Below are 19,091 nucleotides of genomic sequence, written 5' to 3' on the forward strand. Positions count from 1 at the left end.
ATTTCAAATTCAACAAATATTTATTGGGTACCTAATATGTGCCAGGTTGTGCGTTCACCACTGGGAATTTAGCAGTGAACAAGACAGCAATGTTTTTTTTTCTTTTTCTTTTTCATAACAGCTTTATTGTGATATAATTCATACACCAGGGGTGCCTGGGTGGCTCAGTTGGTTAAGTGTCTGCCTTCGGCTCAGGTCATGATCCCAGGGTCCTGGGATCGAGTCCCACATTGGGCCCTCTGCTCAGCGGAGAGTCTGCTTCTCCCTCTCAGGCTCCATTTGCATTCTCCCTCTCTCTGTGTCAAATAAATAAAATCTTAAAAAAAACAACAACAAAAAACCTGTAACCAGTAGCAGTCACTCTCCATTTCTCTCAATCCTCCCAGCCCTAGGCAACCACTTCATTCTATCTCTATCAATTTGACTATCCTGGACATTTTATATAAATGGAATCATACAGTATGTGACTTTTATGACTTTTTTTTTTTTTTACTAAGCCTAATGTTATCAAGGTCCAATCCGTGTTGCTGTATTTCTCTTTATTGAGAATATTGCATTGTATGACTATACCACATTTTGTTTATCCATTCATCAGTTAATGCACATCTGGGTTATTTGTACATCTTGGTTTTTATGAATAATGCTGTCATGAATATTCCTGTACAAGTTTTTGTGTGGACATATGTTTTCAAATCTCTTGGATATATACCTGCGGTGGAATTGCGGGTTAATATGGTTAATATAATAACTCCGTATTTAACTTTTTGAGGAACTACCAGTCCATTTTCCAAAATGCCTGTCCCATCCAAGTACTAACCAGGCCGGACCCTGCTTAGCTTCCGAGATCAGACGAGATCGGGCGCGTTCAGGGTGGTATGGCCGTAGACTATCTCACATTCCCACCTGCAGCCTATGAAGCTTCCATCTTCCCCCAAACTTATTATCTATCTTTTTCATTATAGCCATCCTCCAAAATATTTTTCTTATTTTGGGATAATTTTCGATGAAAAGAATTGCAAAGATACTGCAAAAAGTTCCGGTAGATCCTTCACCCTAATGTGAGATAACTAGTATTTTGAAAAAGATAGAAATACTAGCAAGAGACCAGCGTTGGTCCTTCCCGTCCTAGGTGCATATTAGCAGGCTGAGCAAGTCAAGAAGGCAAAGGCTGTTTGGGGTACAGAGTCAGGGGCAGCGAGAAGAGGGTCACATCCAGGTGCCCAAGATAACAAAAGCAGGAGGCAGAGTTCAAGGAGAGGACAGATCCTGTTAGCGAGGTCACACCCCGCACCCCTGGTGGTCACATCACACTGTAGCGTTCTTTGGTCGTTCTGTCTTCCACCAAGAGCCTCTTAAACTCCCGGGAGGTTCAGGCAGTGCTTCGAAGGCTCTCCTCGCCTCCACCTTTACCCATAAAGCACTTAACGAAACCATCTGAGCCGCCACTTCCCGTAGCGCGGGAGGCCAGCCCCAACTTGGCAAGGGCAAGGCTCGGCCACAAGTCCAGTGCCACACCCAGACCCGCGGCCCGACTGCAGCCGCCGGCCACTCAGGGGCCGCCGCGGCCCCCGGGATGCCCGAGACCGGCTCCCGATTGGCCGGGCGTGCGCGAGAGCCCGCCTCCCGGAAGTTGCAGGAGGGCCTCCGGAAGAAGCCGAGTAGTCGCCTCCGCGAGGGGCCGGGGGCTAAGTGCGGGGACAGGGCTCGGGTAGGTTCTCGGTAGGCGAGGTTCGGCGTGGGAGCGCCCTCCTGCAGCGGGACGAGGCCGGGAGTCCAGCTTAGGAGAGTCGCGAGTCCCTTTGTGTGCTCTCGGCAGCGACGCGCTGCGCGGGGAGGGGGAAGGGAGCGCCGGTTCCCGCCCCGGAAGCGGAAATGCGGGCGCCGCGGGGTCCTGTCCACTGAGAGCCCGGCCGGTGCGCCAGCCGTTTCGCCCGCTGGTCACTTCGCGCCTTCTCCGCTGCTCGTGTGCCCCTCGCCGGCCGCGCCATGCTGTCTCTAGATTTTTTGGACGATGTGCGGCGAATGAACAAGCGGCAGGTGAGGTTGGCCGCCCACTGTCTCCCGGGGCTCCCCGTCTCCCTTCGACGCCGCCCCTGCGGAGCCCGGCAGACCTCTGGCCCCGTGTGCGAGGGCCTGAGTGGGTCTGACGGCGGGATCATTCCTTGTCTTTGTGGAGCGTGTGGCCCGAGGTCGCTTTGTCCGCCCCTTGCGTTTAGCCCCTAGCTGCGCCCGGGCCTGGCAGGGGCGGAGCGGGAAGCCGGCTCTTAACGTTCCATTCCTCCTAACGAGGCAGGAGAGGAAATGGAAACCTCGGGGCGCATTCTCAGTGGGAGTTGGGGTTGCTTCGCATTTGAGACTTGGGAAGGCGGCAAACTCGTGTTTCCTGCAGTCGCAGCGACTCCGGATCAATTCCGGCGACTAGGTTCAGCAGTTCAGCGCTACGCTGGCTTCTGGGATGCTCGGGAAGGCGGGTGTAGGCCCCACAAAAAAAGCCCTTGTGCTGCTTTCAGCTCGTGGCAACCCTTCTAGTACAGCTGGGCCCCAGCGGGCTGCCATGCCTTTCCCTGGACCACCTCTGACTTCAGAGTTGGAACGGTAGTAATACTTGCCCTTGAGTCCGCTTAGCAGGAAGGTGGCATCCCTCAGAATCCTAGGATTTACTGCCCACTATTAGTGGCACAGGGATCTTGAAATTCAGATCTTCTGATTTTGTCCTTAAACCTTCCTTACTCCATCTTGAACTTCTAGACCATTTGCCAGATGGTACTGGAACACTGCTGTAATTATGTAGTCATTAGAAAAGATTGCTCCTCTGCACGAAGTGTGTAGAGCCTACTTTGGCTTGCCTTGGACCTTTTTATAGTATTGCACCGTTAAGAATTTAACATGTCACTGTTGAAGATGTTTCTCTTGGACTTGTGTTTTACGCTATTGCTAATTACTGGTTAAGGAAGTGGATATGTACCCTTCCCTTACTCCCCTTCAGACTTCACCTAGCTCCGTGTCACCTCTTAGACATGCTTCGTAATTCCTTCAGTTATAAGTAATCATTCTCTTCAAATGGCACGGAACGTTTGTGCCTTTATGGTAACACTTCTGATTCTCACTTGTGGTATAGTGTTCTCTTCATATCTGAATTTCTAGGAGCCACAGACATTTCTTTGAAGAAATCCGTACTTTGGGCCTACTATTCATTGTAACTTATGCTAGGTAAAATGAGAGAGATGCAAAGATAAATGAGAAAACTCTGCCTTCAAGGAGCATAAGCGTGTAGAAAATGATTAAGGCAAATAATAATTGTTTTGAGCTCTTGCTATGTGTGAAGTGTTTTATATATTGGTGAGGTAGGTAATATTACTCCCATAATACAGATGAAGAAAATGAGCAAACTCCTAGAGATTGTTAGGAGGGGATGGAAGGGATTGGGTAGCATGGCCGTGGGGTGAGGGAAGGTTTGGAACTGGGGTTTTACCTGTACATGATATCTGGGGAAAAGACTTGGCAGTGACTGTAGATCCTGAGAGCTAATCAGGTGGAAAGAGGTAAACTAGTTTGGTTCTACTCTTCTAAAACTGCCATCATTTGCATAACTTTTCCATTTATGCCTAAATAACATCAAATGTCTGATTAAGTTGTTTGAGTTGTAATTCTTTTTCTTATCAGGTTCAAGGGGAAAACTTGAGTACAGTAAGCTTCATCCATTTAAAGTGTACCATTTGATAAGTTTCCACAGTTCTGTGCACCCATCTCGATCAAGATAACAGAACATTTCTGTCACCCACAAGAGCCCTTGTGCTCCTTTGTAGTTTATCTCTCCTCTAGCACGTGGCAACCATGTATTTGCTTTTTGTCAGAGTAGATGACCTTGCATTTTATATACATAGAATCACAGAGTTTGTATTCGTTGGAGCTTTGAGTTTTAATTGATTCTTTAACACCTAACTGAAGACTTTTGTTTATTATATGTAATGCAGTTTTTTTTGGTGCAATTTTTTTGGTAGGTCTCACAGTTTCCAAAAATAAAGTGTTTCACTACCTTTACTGAATCCTATACATTGTTGCCAAATTAAAGCCCCCTCCTACCCTCAAACCTTCAGTAGCTCCTCTTTGCCTTGTAGGTAATGGCCCAAACCCTTAGAATGACATTTGCAGTAAGTCCCAGTCATTTTACAGGCTGCCATTTCTCACTGTTTCAGTCCTGTCCCAGTTTACTTTTTGTACCTATTTCACGTCACTGTCTCTATGAACACTGTTCTATTCAAACATATTCAAGCATACTCAACTGTCTTTAGAACTCCTCTTGTATTCTGTCTGAGTCTTTATGGACTGCCCTAGGATATTAGGTGAGCTCTACAGTCCTTTAGCACTTATATACTATTTCATTTGTCTTCTCCCCTTTGGAGTGTGGCTCCTTTACTGGAGCATCAGGTCACTGTTTTCATGAGGCTTTTCTTAATCCACGGAGCCCTGATTGATCAAGTTTGCCTATTTCCGTGGTGCAAATACACCCAACATGGCTGATTTCACACTACTAACATGACATCACTGAATGCAGAATTAGGAAGAAATGGGATAGCATGCAACTATAATTTCCACCTTAGAGATAAAATAGAAAAAATAACCTCAAGAATATAGATGATGAGAAAATGTAGTAAAATAGTCAGGAACTGATACATTTAGATTATTTATTACCTTTGTTTTGAATGTAATTTAATTATACTAATTTTTAATAACACTGTGTTTAACAACCAGCTTGTAAAACTCCTGAAAATTTAGCAAATTGACTCCAAATTGACTGGTTATAGGTTAGTTTTTGTTTTTTTGTTTTTATTTTTAAGATTTTATTTTTAAGTAATCTGTACAGCCAATGTGGGGCTCAAACTTCCAACTCCAAGATCAAGAGTCACATGCTCTACCAACTGAGCCAGCCAGGCACCCCTGGTAATAGGTTAGGCTTTTGATGCCCATGGAGGTGGCCTTTGTGTCCAGAAAAGCCTGTTTATAGAGTTATCTTTCATTTTAAAATACAGTGTTCAATTTGTAAAAGCTAAAATTTTAAAACTGAGTTCTTAAGCTTTTCAGAATCAGCTTACAAATCTTATCCTATTTAAAGGCCAGGAAATTAAAGAAAGAAAGAAAAAGAAAGTATAGGAAATTTTAACAATCGGTTTTAAGGGCCTTTGAATATTTGGGCCAATTTACAAACAAACATCTTAAGAATATTACAAATTTAAAAATTTCCTTCTTAAGAACACCCATTATTCAACAAACCACTGCATACTTATATAATTTTTATATGTCTGGGGCTACTTAAGTTTTCTGAAATGTTTCAACACTGTATAAATAGTAAACTTTCTGGGGCGCCTGGGTGGTTCCATTGTTAATTGTCTGCCTTCGGCTCAGGTCATGATCCCAGGGTCCTGGGATCGAGCCCCATATCGGGCTCCCTGCTCTGCGGGAAGCCTGCTTCTCCCTCTCCCACTCCCCCTGCTTGTGTTCCCTCTCGCTGTGTCTCTATCAAATAAATAGATAAAATCTTTAAAAAATAAAAATAAATAGTAAACTTTCTGATTAAGATAATCTACAACAATTGATTATACATTTCAGATTGGAACTACAAACCTCCTATTACTTTAATAGGGCAAATTCTCTTAAAATTTTATAAATACTTAAAATACTAAATATGCACAGAGTTTTTAACATTAAAATATTAACACTATACATAATTTCCTTTAAGCATTTCTGTTCTTAATTTTAAATTTTCCTTGGGCTAAGAAAATGAATATGTCATGCCAAATAATTTTTAGGTTGCTTTCACATGTAATTTTCTTCTCTGCTTGCTGAGAATTCTTAATAACCAGAGGATATTGGCCAGAATGTGACTAGATTCATGTTTGAGCCCTGATGGGATTAATCCAACTTTCACAGAATTTGCTTATTAGCTCCTCCTTAGGCCTCTTATATTACTTGATTGAATTTTGCATTTCTTTGGATTTTAATTATCTGTATATCTTCCTGCCTAAATCTAAAGACCTTAGAACTTAGCAGAATCCTTCTTTCTTTTTATATCTTCTTGTCCCATAGGATCACTCAACTCCTAATGGCTGTTGTAATGATATCTGATTGAATTCTAGATATCTTTGATAATTTTTTTTTAATAAATTGGCCCTCGTAAAGCAGACAGAAACCTAGGAGATTTTTCTTAGTCTTCAACCAAATATGAGTAATTGTGCAGCAAATAGGTATATACAGCACAGAGGACAGATCTATCCAGATTTTTGAAAACTAATAGTCTTGTTTAAGATCTGGAAAATGTTATTGACACGGTGTCTGCATTCAGTAATTGTCAAGTTTCAGTGTAAAAATACTAACTTCAGTCTCAATAGACAAACAAGGAAATCACAAGTAAAATTATAAAGTGCACTTACCATCCATGAGCATATTCTCAGGGATCCAGAAATTTTTTATCCATGTAACTTTGAGCAAAATCTAGAATATAGCACCATAGTAAGGATTAAGGCGTTTATTTGCAATAGTTCCTAGATACTTGATATTTCTTAGTTTTGGGGGGGCTCTTTTTCATAATATTCTCTCCAAGGACACAAAGACAATCATGATAATTCATTCCCATGGCCAAATGGCACAAGCCTAGAACAATAAAGATGAGCTCTACTTAGGCAGAAATTGTGATTATAACTCTTTAAAGAGTTGTCTTTCCTGACTTCAAGGAATGAGGTGAGGTATGGTATCCAAACACAAGTTGTGCACAGAGACAGAAAGCTTTGTCTGAAAAGCATGGTTTATTGGTCAGAATTTAGTCTGGGAAGCAGAACCACTATGACTATTATGGAATTAAGGATTTATTGTAGGAATTAGATCTTACAGAATTGTGGGAGAGGGGGGCGCCTGGGTGACTCAGTTGGTTAAGCTACTAACTGCCTTTGGCTCAGGTCATGATCCTGGAGTCCCGGGATCGAGTCCCACATCAGGCTCCCTGCTCGGCGGGGAGTCTGCTTCTCCCTCTGATCCTCCCCCTCTCATGCTTTCTGTCTCCCATTCTCTCTCAGATAAATAAATAAAATCTTTAAAAAAAAAAAAAAGAATTGTGGGAGAAGCTGGATAAGTAACAGGCTAAACCTGAGAGATGGAGAATCAGAGAAATGTCATTAACCAGCTCTTCCGAAGCACTGTTATGGGTGGACAAATCCAAGCTTGCCAGGACATCTGGGGCTAGATTCCATGTCTGGTTGATGGAGTGAGACCGCAGCAAAGGAGAGTAGATGAAGTCTGTGGACGGCTGTTGCCTCTGTATGGAGGCTCTGTTAGTCAGCCAGAAGAGCCAGGTAGTAGTCTCAACTTCCAGTTTAATGGAACCATTGTGTCCCCTAACAGAAGGATATTTCCTTTGGGAATGAAAACTTCTAAGCCAGCATCATCCAAAGTTGTGAAAATAGAAAGCAGAATTTTCACTAGCAGATTATTAGGGGTAATAGTGAGAAGGATCACTCCCATTTTCACCCTTTAATTCCATTTTCTTTTTTAATTTGTTTTTTTAAAAGATTTTATTTATTTATTTATTTATTTGAGAGAGAGAGAGACAGCGAGAGAGGGAACACAAGCAGGGGGAGTGGGAGAGGGAGAAGCAGGCTCCCTGCTGAGCAGGGAGCCCGATGCGGGGCTTGATCCCAGAATCCTGGGATCAGGACCTGAGCCGAAGGCAGACGCTTAACGACTGAGCCACCCAGGCGCCCCTAATTCCATTTTCTTTTAAAAGATTTTATTTGTCAGAGAGAGGGAGAACACAAGCAGGGTGAGTGGCAGGCAGAGGGAGAAGCAGGCTCCCCACTGAACCAGGAGCCCAATGTGGGACTCGATCCCAGGACTCCGAGATCATGACCTGAGCTGAAGGCAGACACTTAACTAACTGAGCCACCCAGGCATCCCAATCACCCTTTAATACCAGACTAGTGAATTGTACCTATAGAAGAAATAATCCCATAGGTTCGTTGCTGATTCAGAGCATATACCATATACTGGAAGATGTTAGACATCCCAGCCCCACGAAGTGTTGCTGGTGCTATAACTATTCTCAAAGGCCATCTGTATCACTCAGAAGATAGAAACCTTACCAGTAATTGAACAGGGAAAAGTTTAATATAAAAAACTGTTAACTAGTAAAAGATGCTTAACTACTAAAAATGGGTAAAAGCACTCATAAGAGGTTCAGAAATAGCATATACAGAAAACAGCTGCTACCCTCTAGGATGAGGGAGTGGACAAGGAAAGAAATAAGAAAATACCTTTCTCCAAACCCTCTCCCAAGCCTGAGATTCAGACCTCTTTGGAGAGGGTGTGGCTCCACAGGAACATGCTATCTGCCATGGCAATGACATTTGCATGGCAGTGAGCTGGAGCTGGTCCACAGCAGTGGCCTGCTGGGAGGCTGAGAAACTTGCCAGAGATCGTGTGGGCAGGAGCCAGGCTGTGATGGTCACTGAAGTGAGCACTATCAGACCTGCACACAGATCCACTCGCTACCGTGTGAAATAAAAACATGGAACTGACAGGAGAAGCCTTTTGATCACCTCACAGTGGTCCTCCCATGCCTTTTATTAATAAAACTTAACATCATTGAGCCAGTTGGAAAAGAATTTGTTGAGATAACAAGGATAGATTTGGAGCTCAGAGAAAATAAATTGGTAACTAGCCTACTCTTCCACTGTTCTTTCAGGCCGGCCACTTAAAGGTGATGGGAGACATAGTAAGACCAGTGAGTTCCATGACCCATATGCCCACTGCTGTGCTCTATTTTCCATAAAATAAGTTTCCTGGTTACAGGCAGTGTTGTATGGAATACCATGATGAGGAAATAAGGCATTCCATAAGTTCACGGATGGTGGTTTTGACAAACACCAAGGACAAAGAAGACAGATCCATACCCAGAATATATTCTAGTAAGGAGAAATTGCTGCCCCTCCCATGACAGAAGTGAACCAGTATCAGGAATGGTGTCATTGTTGATTTTTTGTAGTTGGCAGACTAGGCACTCATCATTGGCTAGAAGCAAATTGGTTTTGGTGAGTGAAAACCCATGTTGCTAACCTTCAACTTGGCTGCTACAGACAGCCACTTTGATCATTGGGCAAGACAGGAGTAGCTGGGCAGAGTGGAGGACTGATATCCAGAGAATAGGGAATTTTATCTGCCCAAGTATTAAGATACTCCTCTGCTGAGGTCATTCTTTGGTGAACATTTATATGGGACCCGGGTATCTCCACATTCTAAATACCTACTTGGAGGGCTCATTCAACATATCTCTTCCCGAAACTTCTTGTCTCCGGCTTTTCAGTTATCTCCCTTCCAAGTCCCTGGCCGTCCAGCCAAACTGCTAGTCACTCTTGAATCAGTGTAAATCCACACCTGTGGCCATCTCTCATTCCAGGTAAAATGAACAACTGTTACATCACTCAAAGTTCAGTGCTTTGGAGGGTTTTCCCTTAATTACAGTCCCTTGTGGACAACCCTGAATGGGCATGTAATGCCACAGCTGTTTTCAGTTGGTGCTAGATGGTTCACGTAGAACCATCTAAAAACCAGGCCCAAAGTCTTCTTTAGTCATCTGGTCATAGGGAACTCCCCATGAGGCAAAAGGTATAAGATGAGAGATATGAAGCAATATAACATGAGCAGGAGCCATGAGTGTCTGAGTCTCTTGCTCATACAGTTTACTTATGTCTCTAGGACCTGCTCAAGCCCAGACTTGTATAGACCACTCCCACTTGATGGTGGAGTACTGTGTGAATGCCCAACTTTATGGCTTGGTGTCTGGCAGCATCCAGTTCAAGCTGCGAGGTTCAGGTCACATGGTAACTTGGTGACCCACGGTCAAGTGTTCGGTCTCTACTAGAACTCAGTAACAAGCTAGAGGCTATGACTCAAGAGAATAGTTCAGAGCATAGCATAGCTTTGCCCCTGATCCAAAGGTCTGTGCTGTCATTTAACCTATAGAGAATGGCCAGAGGCTCCTTATCTGTCACAAATACTTCAATCACCATGAGATCTGGGTCATATGGCCCAAATGCTAGAACGGCTTTCATGGCAGGTTGGACCTGTGGGGGAGCCCTACTCAAAACTGGCTCAAAGTGGGTTTACTAGATAAGAGATTGGAGTAGTTCACCCAAATAAGGTATATGTTGCCTCCCAAATCCAAGGAGGCCCACTAGGCTTTAAGTTCTTAGTGGTAGCAGGAACCAGATGCAGTAATTTATCCTTTGTCTTAGAAGAGATAACGTAGCAGGGACCAGTGGACCCCAAGAGTTTTCATTGGGAGGAGAGTTTTTGTGGGATTTATTTCCCACACTCTGACCATATACATATTTTACCAAGGAGTCTAGGTCACGAGGTTCAACTGCCAAGTCCAGTCAGCGCAATATCATTAATATAGTAAACAAGCTTACTCTGGAATGGAGGGCCAATCAAGGGTCCCCTTGACCAGATTATGATAGAAAGCTCTAGAGTTGATGTAGCCCTCAAGTAGGCCCTGTTACCAAAAGCATACCTCATGGTCTTATTCATCTTGCTGCAGGGGCCCTCAGAGATAGGAAATTGTCACAAAAACATGGAATGAGCCTCTTTTAAGTTGGCATTGCTAGAAGCTGATGATTGTCTTACTAAGACAGGGTACCTAACCCCTGATTCTCATCATTCAGACTTACTAAGAATATGTCCTGAGGGCCAGGTGGCTCAGTAAGCTAAGTGCCCCAACTCTTGATCTCAACTCAGGTCTTGATCTCAGGGTTGTGAATTTGGGCCCCATGTTGGGCTCCATGCTGGGAGTGGAGCCTACTTTAAAAAAAAAATGTCCCTTGTAGTTCTGATTATTGCTACATGTAGTAGCATTGTTAAGGGACTGTGATATACTGCATTGTAAGCTAGTTTTGGTCATGAGCCTGGAATATCACTTGTAGCAAGCAGTAAGGTTGGAGAGGGCAGCAGGGGCCAAATCATGGAAGGCCTGTACACTGAGGAGTTGAGACTTTGTAAGTAGTGAATAAAAAATTGGAGCAGACAGTACAGTAATTTCATTTTCACCTTACAAAAATAATATATAGGCAGAGGAGTTACATGGATGCAAGTCTAGAGGTAGAACTGTCAGATTATTTTAATGGTCTTGATGAGAGGAAACAAGACCTGATAAAGCAGTAGCCACAGGAGTAAAGCCAACGGACTGGATGTGAAAGATGTTGGGGAGGTGAAATCCAGAGGCCTTGGGCAGATGATGGTACCAGCCGCTATGCTGGAGAGTGTGGAAGGAGGAAGAGATTTGAAGAAATGAGTTGAGTTTAGCTTTGGACCTGCTGAATACAAAGTGTCCGTAACACTGGGGTGATTTTCAGTAAGTAACTGAAGATATTTACCTAGGGGATATACATGGTGTGATATGAAGATAGAGACTTGGGTGTCATCAGCATATATGTTGTAATTGAAGCCCTGAAGAGACAAGATTTTATGCAGGATGGGAAGAGAAAAGGACAAAGATTGGATCTTAGAACACCTGTATTGAGGGTCCAACATAACAAACCAAGGGATGAGTGAGTTATAAGAAAGTTAATCAAGTGCCAAATGCCTCAGAAAGACAAGTAAGGGAGTTGAAATAAGTTTGTGGGCTCACCCTTCCCCCCCTTGTAATGAATAGTTTAAATAGATACTATGTTTACATTGTTCAAAAATTTAAAAAGTGAAAGTGACTTTTTCCTATAGCCTTGCCAGCATTGTGTGCTTTCAGACTTTTAGGTTTCTGTTGTTCTAGTAAGTGAAGAGTGGTACCTCAGGATAGTTTTACTTTGTATTTCCCTTATTCTGAGTTTGGTCGAGAGTATTTTCATATGATTTGGGAGTCATTTTTACTTCATTTTCCATGAACTAGCAGTTCATAATCCTTTGCCTATTTTCCTTTTTGGGTGGTTATTTTCTTACTGATTTCTCAGAGCTGTTTATAGGAAAATTTGTCTTTTGTTTCTATATATGGTAAATATTTTCTCAGATTATCTGTGTTTTGACTAATAGTGTAATTCACCATGCATAGTTGTAGGATTTTTTTGGTTATTGTTTGCTTTTTTATTTTGTTTTGGTAGTCACATTTACTTATATTTTCTTCATAGCTTCTGGACTTGAGGTCAATTAAAAAAACTTCCTTTATTCTGAGGCCTTTCCTACCCTGTTTGCTTCTATTTTGTGTGTGTGTGTGTGTGCTTTTAAAAAAAAGCTTTATTGACATATAACTTATAAAATTCATCCATTTTAAGTGAATAGTTCATGTTTTTCAGTAAATTTATAGAGTTGTGCAACCATCACTACAATCCAGTTTTAAGACATTTCCATCATTCCAGAAAGATCCTTTGTGCACTTTTACAGTTGAGGCTCTTCCCGTTGCCAGCCCCGGGCATCTGCTAATCTGCTTTCTGTCTTTTAGAATTTGCCTTAGCTGGATAGTTTGTATAAATGGAATCATCCCAAGTGTAATCTTTTGCAGCTGCCTGCTTTCATTTAGCATAATTTTTAAAAACTGTGATAAAATACACATAAAATGTATTGTCTCAACCATTTTTTAAAGGGTAGAGTTCGGTGGTGTCAAGTACATTAACATTGTACAGCCAATCTCCAGGACTCTTCATCTTGCAGAATTAAAGTTCTGTACCCATTAAAAGCTCCCCATTCTCCCTCCACCCCAGCCCCTTGGCAACCACCCTTCTCCTTTCCATCTCCGAATTTGACTTCTGTTGATTTTGTTCTCTATTGTTTATATGTTTTCTACTTCGTTGATTTATGCTCTAAAGTATATTTTCTTTTCCTGGTTGCTTTGGCTGTTTTTTCTAGTTTCTTAAAGTGGAATCGTGGGTTATTGATTTAAGATCTTTTCTAATATATGTATTTAAAGCTATAAATTTCCCTCCAAGCAGTGCTTTAGCTACATTTCATAAATTTTGATATGTTGTTTTTGTTTACACTCAGTTCTCAAAATATTTTATGATTTCCCTTGTGATCTCTTTTTTGACCCATGGATTATCTAGAAAAATGTTGTTTAATTTCTGAATATCTGTGGATTTTCCACATTTCTTTCCAGGGCTGATTTCTAATTTGATTCCATTGTGGTTGGAGACCATAGTTTGTATGATTACAATCTTTTAAAACCTGAGGCTCTTTTTTTTTTCTTTCTTTTTTTTTTTTAAATGCGCTTTTTTTTTTTTTTAAAGATTTTATTTATTTATTCATGAGAGACAGAGAGAGAGAGAGGCAGAGGGAGAAGCAGGCTCCCAAGGAGCAGGGAGCCCAATGCGGGACTCGATCCCAGGACCCCGGGATCATGACCCGAGCTGAAGGCAGACGCTTAACCATCTGAGCCACCCAGGCGCCCAAACCTGAGGCTCTTTTTTATATGACAACGGCCTGGTCTCTGGAGAATGCTTCATGTGTTTGAAAAGAATGTGTATTCTGCTGTGTTGGGTGGAGTGTTTTCTAGATGTTTAGTTTGTTGGTGGTATTCAGGTTTTCTATATCCTTGCTGATTTTTCTATTTTTGTTTTTTAAGATTTTATTTATTTGAGAGAGCATGAGCGAGAGAGCGCAAGCACACAGCAAGGGGGCTGGGGCAGAGGGAGAGGGAGAAGCAGGCTACTCCCTGAGCAGAGAGCCTGACGTGGGGTTCTATCCCTGGGGCTCGATTCTGGGACTCCAGGATCATGACCTGAGCCAAAGGCAGATGCTTAACTGACTGAGCCACCCAGACGCCCCTCCTCTTATTTTCAGTGTTCATTTTGAGTGAGTTATGTTGGGTTTCATTTGCTTTTTCTAGTGTTTTAAGGAAGAAGCTTAAATTAGGAGGTTTACAAATATTTGGAAATTAAACAATTTCTAAATAACCCATGGGTCAAAGGAGAATCACAAGAAAAGTTACAAAATAATTTGAACTGAGTGTAAACAAAAATACAACATGTAATTTGAGACTTTTCTTTTTTTCTTAATATAGGCCTTACTGCTATAAAATTCCTTCTGTGTAGCATTTTAGTTGCATCCCACAGATTTTAATGTCTTTTCATTTTTATTCAGGTCAAAATACTTTCTTTTTTGAGTTCTTCTTTTACCATGGGTTATTTAGAAGCCTGTTATTTGATTTTTAAATATTGGGGGGGGGGTTTCAGATATCTTTCTGTTACTGATTTCTGTTTTCATTCCATCATGATTGGAGAATACTATTACTTGGCATAATTCAAATCCTTTTCTATTTATTAAGACTTATTTTGTGGTCCTGAATATGGTCTATCTTGGTAAACGTTCTATGTATACTTAAAAGGAATGTGTATCTACTGTTAGGCGAAATGTTCTGTAAATACCGATTAGGAGAAATTGTTTAGAAGTGTTCAAATTTTCTCTATCTTTAATGATTTTCTGTCTTGCTGTATCAATTATTGATAGAGAGGTTTGGAAATTTCTTTTTTTTTAAAGATCTTATTTATTTATTTGACAGAGAGAGAGAGTGCACGTGCACACAAGGAGGGGGAGCAGCAGGCAGAGGGAGACAGGGAGGGAAAAACAGGCTCCCTGTTGAGCAAGGAGCCTGATGTGGGGCTCAGTGCCAGGACCCTGGGATCATGACCTGAGCCGAAGGCAGATGCTTAACTGACAGCCACTCAGGTGTCCCGGGGTTTGGAAATTTCTAACCATAACTGTGGACTTGTATGTTTCTACTTGAAGTTCTGTCAGTATTTGCTTCGTGTGTTTTGAAGTTATTAGTTGCATAAATATTTAGGATTATGTCTTAATGGTGAACTCACCTCTTTATGAAATGACCCTTAGATTCTTGTAATATTATTTACTATAAAATCTGCTTTGTGTGGTATTTATTAACATAACCACTCCATCCGTCTGTCTTATCTTTAGTTTTCTTTTGATTAATATTAGCATGATGTGTTTTCCTGTCTTTTTACTTTTACAATATTTGTATCTATATTTAGAGTGCATTTCTTTTTTTTATTTTTTAAAGATTTTATTTATTTATTTGACAGAGAGAGACACAGCGAGAGAGGGAACACAAGCAAGAGAAGTGGGAGAAGGAGAAGCAGGCTTCCCATGGAGCAGGGAGCCTGATGCGGGGCTCGATCCCAGGACCCTGGGATCATGACCTGAGCCAAAGGCAGACGCTTAACGACTGAGCCTCCCAGGCCCCCCTAGAGTGCATTTCTTGTAGGCAATGTATAAGAGCTTTTTTTTTTTCTAATCTAAGTGGACAGTACTTACCTTTATAATATTTAGGTCATTTATTTATTTATTTATTAAAGATTTTATTTTTTTATTTGACAGAGACACAGCGAGAGAGGGAGCACAAGCAGGGGGAGTGGGGGAGGGAGAAGCAGGCTTCCCTCCGAGCAGGGAGCCCGATGCAGGGCTTGATCTCTGGACCCGGGGATCACTACCTGAGCTGAAGGCAGACACTCAACGACTGAGCCACCCAGGCGCCCCTAGGTCATTTATATTTTATGTGATTATTAATGTGTTTAAGAATCTCCCATCTTAATTTTTTTATTTCTCCTTTTTGTTTATTGTTCCCCATTCCTCTTTTTTTTACCTATTTTGGATTAGTTGAGTTTTTTTTTAATGTTTCCATTTTATTTCTTTTGTTATATTGTTAGGTATACCTTATTTGTTTGCTTTAAGGTTTATCATGTGGTTTTTATTTTAAGATTTATTTATTCCAGAGAGAGAGCACGAGGGGGTTGGGCAGAGAGAGTCCCAAACAGAGCCCCATGCAGGGCTCCATCTCATGACCCCGAGATCATGACCCACGCCAAAACCAAGAGTCGAATGGTTAACCGAGTGTGCCATCCAGGTGCCCCATCATGTATTTTTTTTTTTTTAATTTATCTTAGTCTATCTTCAACTTATGTTAAATGACTTCATGAATACTATGAGAGCATTACAGTCATATATTTCTATTTCCCCTCCTCTAGCCTTTCTGTTATTGTATATTTTACTTCTGTACATGTTGCCACAATACCTGATTGTTACTTTGCTTTATTTTTTTTTAAGATTTATTTATTTATTTGAGAGAGAAAGCACGCACAAGCTGGGGAGGGGCAGAAAGAGAGGGAAAGAGAATCCCAAACAGACTCTGTGCTGAGTGCAGAGCCCAAGCAGGGCTGGATCCACGACCCTGAGACCACGACCTGAGCCAAAACCAAGAGTTGGATGTCCAACCGACTGCTCCACCCAGGTGCCCCTATTTTTGCTTTAGTCAATTATCTTTAAAAAAAAATTTTTTTTTTAAGATTTTATTTATTTGACACAGAGAGAGAGAGCACAAGCAGGGGGAAGCCGCAGGCAGAGGGAGAGGGAGAAGCAGACTCCCCGCTGAGCAGAGAGCCTGATGCGGGGCTTGATCCCAGAACCCTGAGGTCATGACCTAAGCTGAAGGCAGCCGCTTTAACCAACTGAGCCACCCATGTGCCCCCCCAATTTTTTTTTTAAAGATTTTATTTATTTGAGAGAGAGTGAGCAAGAGAGCACAAGCAGGGGAGAGGGGCAGAGGGAGAGGGAGAAGCAGGTTCCCTGCTGAGCAGGGAGCCCAATGCGGGGCTTGATCCTAGGACCCTGAGAGCATGACCTGAGCCAAAGGCAGAAGCTTAACTGATTGAGCCACCCAGGCATCCCAAAAGATTTAACAGATTTTTTTAAATGAAACTTGTCTTACTGTTATTGATATTATTGTTTAGACTATTCAGGATTTTCTCTTTTGTTATTATCATTTAAGATCATCACTGGGACCATCAGTGACTTTATTGGGCCATAATAACGGCAGATAATCTGAACATGCTTCAGTTTTTCCAACACCATCAGTTTTACTTCTAGCTGCTGTCAAGGTATCTGCCTCTAATACCCCAGCTTCTAATCGCATCCTCTTCTGTGAGTTAAGAAGCAGGAGAATTGTGGTTATGGATTGATGAATCTCTTAGTTTGAGGTCTTAAGATAAGAGTTGAAAACTTAGGCCAACTGCAATTTTGTAGCTCTGAGACACATTTTTGCTTCCATGGTCACTTCTGTCTTTGCTTGATTGCTGGAAGTGTGACTTCTATGAAAATAACCTATGTGTTGGACTTCAAATATCTCTTGCAAGAATAGGAAATATAATGGTGTATTTGATAACTATATAGTTATCAGTACATAACTTCCAAATTATGGCTGTTAAATTTGTCAGCTTTTATTTTGCTGAATTTTCTCTTGTTACTTATTACTTACAGCGTATTTTATTTTTATTTTTACCTTTTTTATTTTTATTTTTTTAGATTTTATTTATTCATTTGAGACACAGAGATACAGAGAGAGAGAGAGAGAGAGAGAGAGAAAGCATGAGCAGGGAGAGAGGCAGAAGGAGAGGGAGAAGCAGGCTCCTCACTGAACCAGGAGCCCGATGTGGGGCTCGATCCCAGGACCCTGGGATCATGACCTGAGCTGAAGGCGGACACTTAACCATCTGAGCCACCCAGGTGCCCCTACAGTGTATTTTAAATTGTCACAAAACTTGTAGGGGAGGGTTCTGCTTCCTAAAACTGCAAAAATAAAATAGCACACACAAATTCCCGTACCATACTTACCAAGAGCTCTGCTTTTTTTTTTTTTTTTTTAGATTTTATTTAATTGAGAGAGAGAGAGCATGAGCAGGGGGAGGAGCAGAGGCGGAGGGAGAAGCAGGCTCCCCCCTGACGTGAGGCTCGATCCCAGGACCCCAAGATCCTGACCTGAGCTGAAGGCAGACGATTAACCAACTGAGCCACCCAAGGCACTGCTTTGATTGGTTTTAATAACATTCTTTTCTAGTTTCACCTTGAGCATTGAAGAGCATATTGTTCCAGTTACTTCTTAGAAACAATAAGAGAGCTATTCACTTCTGTGGTTGTTCTTCTACATATGTCACAATGTCTTATTAATAGTTAGCATGATGTTGCCAAATGGTATGAGGTTAGGTAGCTGCCACCTTATTTCTGCTAATACCAGGAGACAGCCCTTTTTGTATCATGTATATTCATAAGTATTCAGATGTAGTGGTAAAGGAGGAGCTAGGGAGGCAATGTGTTTGTCTTTTGAATAAAGACTGTTGGTAGGAAAAAGGGGAGAAAGGAAAGGGAGAAGAATATGACATTTTTCAGACTTTTGCTCAGATAGAGTATTTGTTTCAGCAAATAGTGTGCTTCTGTGTAGATTTGGGCTCACAGACTGACTTCGCAGTATGCAAGTAGGCACATTTTAAGGAACATACCGGTTGTACATAGTGAGGGACTTTTTTTTTTTTTTTTAAAGATTTTATTTATTTATTTGAGACAGAGAGAATGAGAGAGAAAGAGCACATGAGAGGGGGGAGGGCCAGAGGCAGAAGCAGGCTCCCTGCCGAGCAGGGAGCCTGATGCGGGACTCGATCCAGGGACTCCAGGATCATGACCTGAGCCGAAGGCAGTCGCTTAACCAACTGAGCCACCCAGGCGCCCATAGTGAGGGACTTTTAACCTCTTTCTCACTAATAAGAATGATGGGGGTGGTTTTAGTGATTAGATAAATTTCACAACAATGACTCTGTAGTGAAAGGTGGGATTACAAGTCTGAGGGAAAAGAGAAGGCTAATTATGGGTAGAATAGTGGCCTCCTTGCAGGGACCTAGGAAGTTGTAATTTTTGTCTTTCGCTTTTCTTTTAAAGAATAGTTATTACATATCCCACACCTGTTCTGACAATGCTACATCAGTACCTTTCTGAAAATGGAAAGATTTTCATCAACGAAACAGACCTGAACTAATTGATATGTAGCTATTTTTAGATTTAATTATTTCAGTGTGAATTTTTAAAGTTTTGCTGCAGAAATATGAACATGCTTGATTATGGGATATTGCCATAGACCATGCTAGGGGTGTTATGTAAATATGTGTACTTGCAAGGGTTACCTTTTCAAAATCTGGCCAATTTTTAAATATGAAACCTATCTGACCCCCAGGTAAGGAATCATGGAGCTATATTTTATATTTGGTAGCTTATGTGGAATCTCACAGCCC

General features: G+C 41.7%; 1 protein-coding gene across 3 annotated transcripts in view; it reads left to right on the forward strand.

The window, feature by feature from the left end:
• Positions 1–1,671: 1,671 nt before the first annotated feature.
• SEC11A (SEC11 homolog A, signal peptidase complex subunit) overlaps positions 1,672–19,091 on the forward strand; it is a 40,318-nt gene continuing 22,898 nt past the window's right edge. The window contains exon 1 of one of the 3 annotated variants that reach the window (XM_045899340.3): positions 1,672–2,037. In XM_045899340.3, coding sequence (XP_045755296.1) covers positions 1,987–2,037 — 51 coding nt within the window. In that variant the 5' untranslated portion in view covers positions 1,672–1,986. Of the gene's footprint in view, positions 2,038–16,124; positions 16,268–17,710; positions 17,832–19,091 lie in introns of those variants that run through there. The other 2 variants (XM_064569853.1, XM_064569852.1) reach the window with 2 other exon arrangements.

The sequence above is a fragment of the Mirounga angustirostris genome, unplaced genomic scaffold, assembly GCF_029215605.1.
Source record: "Mirounga angustirostris isolate CCGP_5_RB_7025 unplaced genomic scaffold, mMirAng1.0.hap1 SCAF_9, whole genome shotgun sequence".
Classification (NCBI taxonomy): domain Eukaryota; kingdom Metazoa; phylum Chordata; class Mammalia; order Carnivora; family Phocidae; genus Mirounga; species Mirounga angustirostris.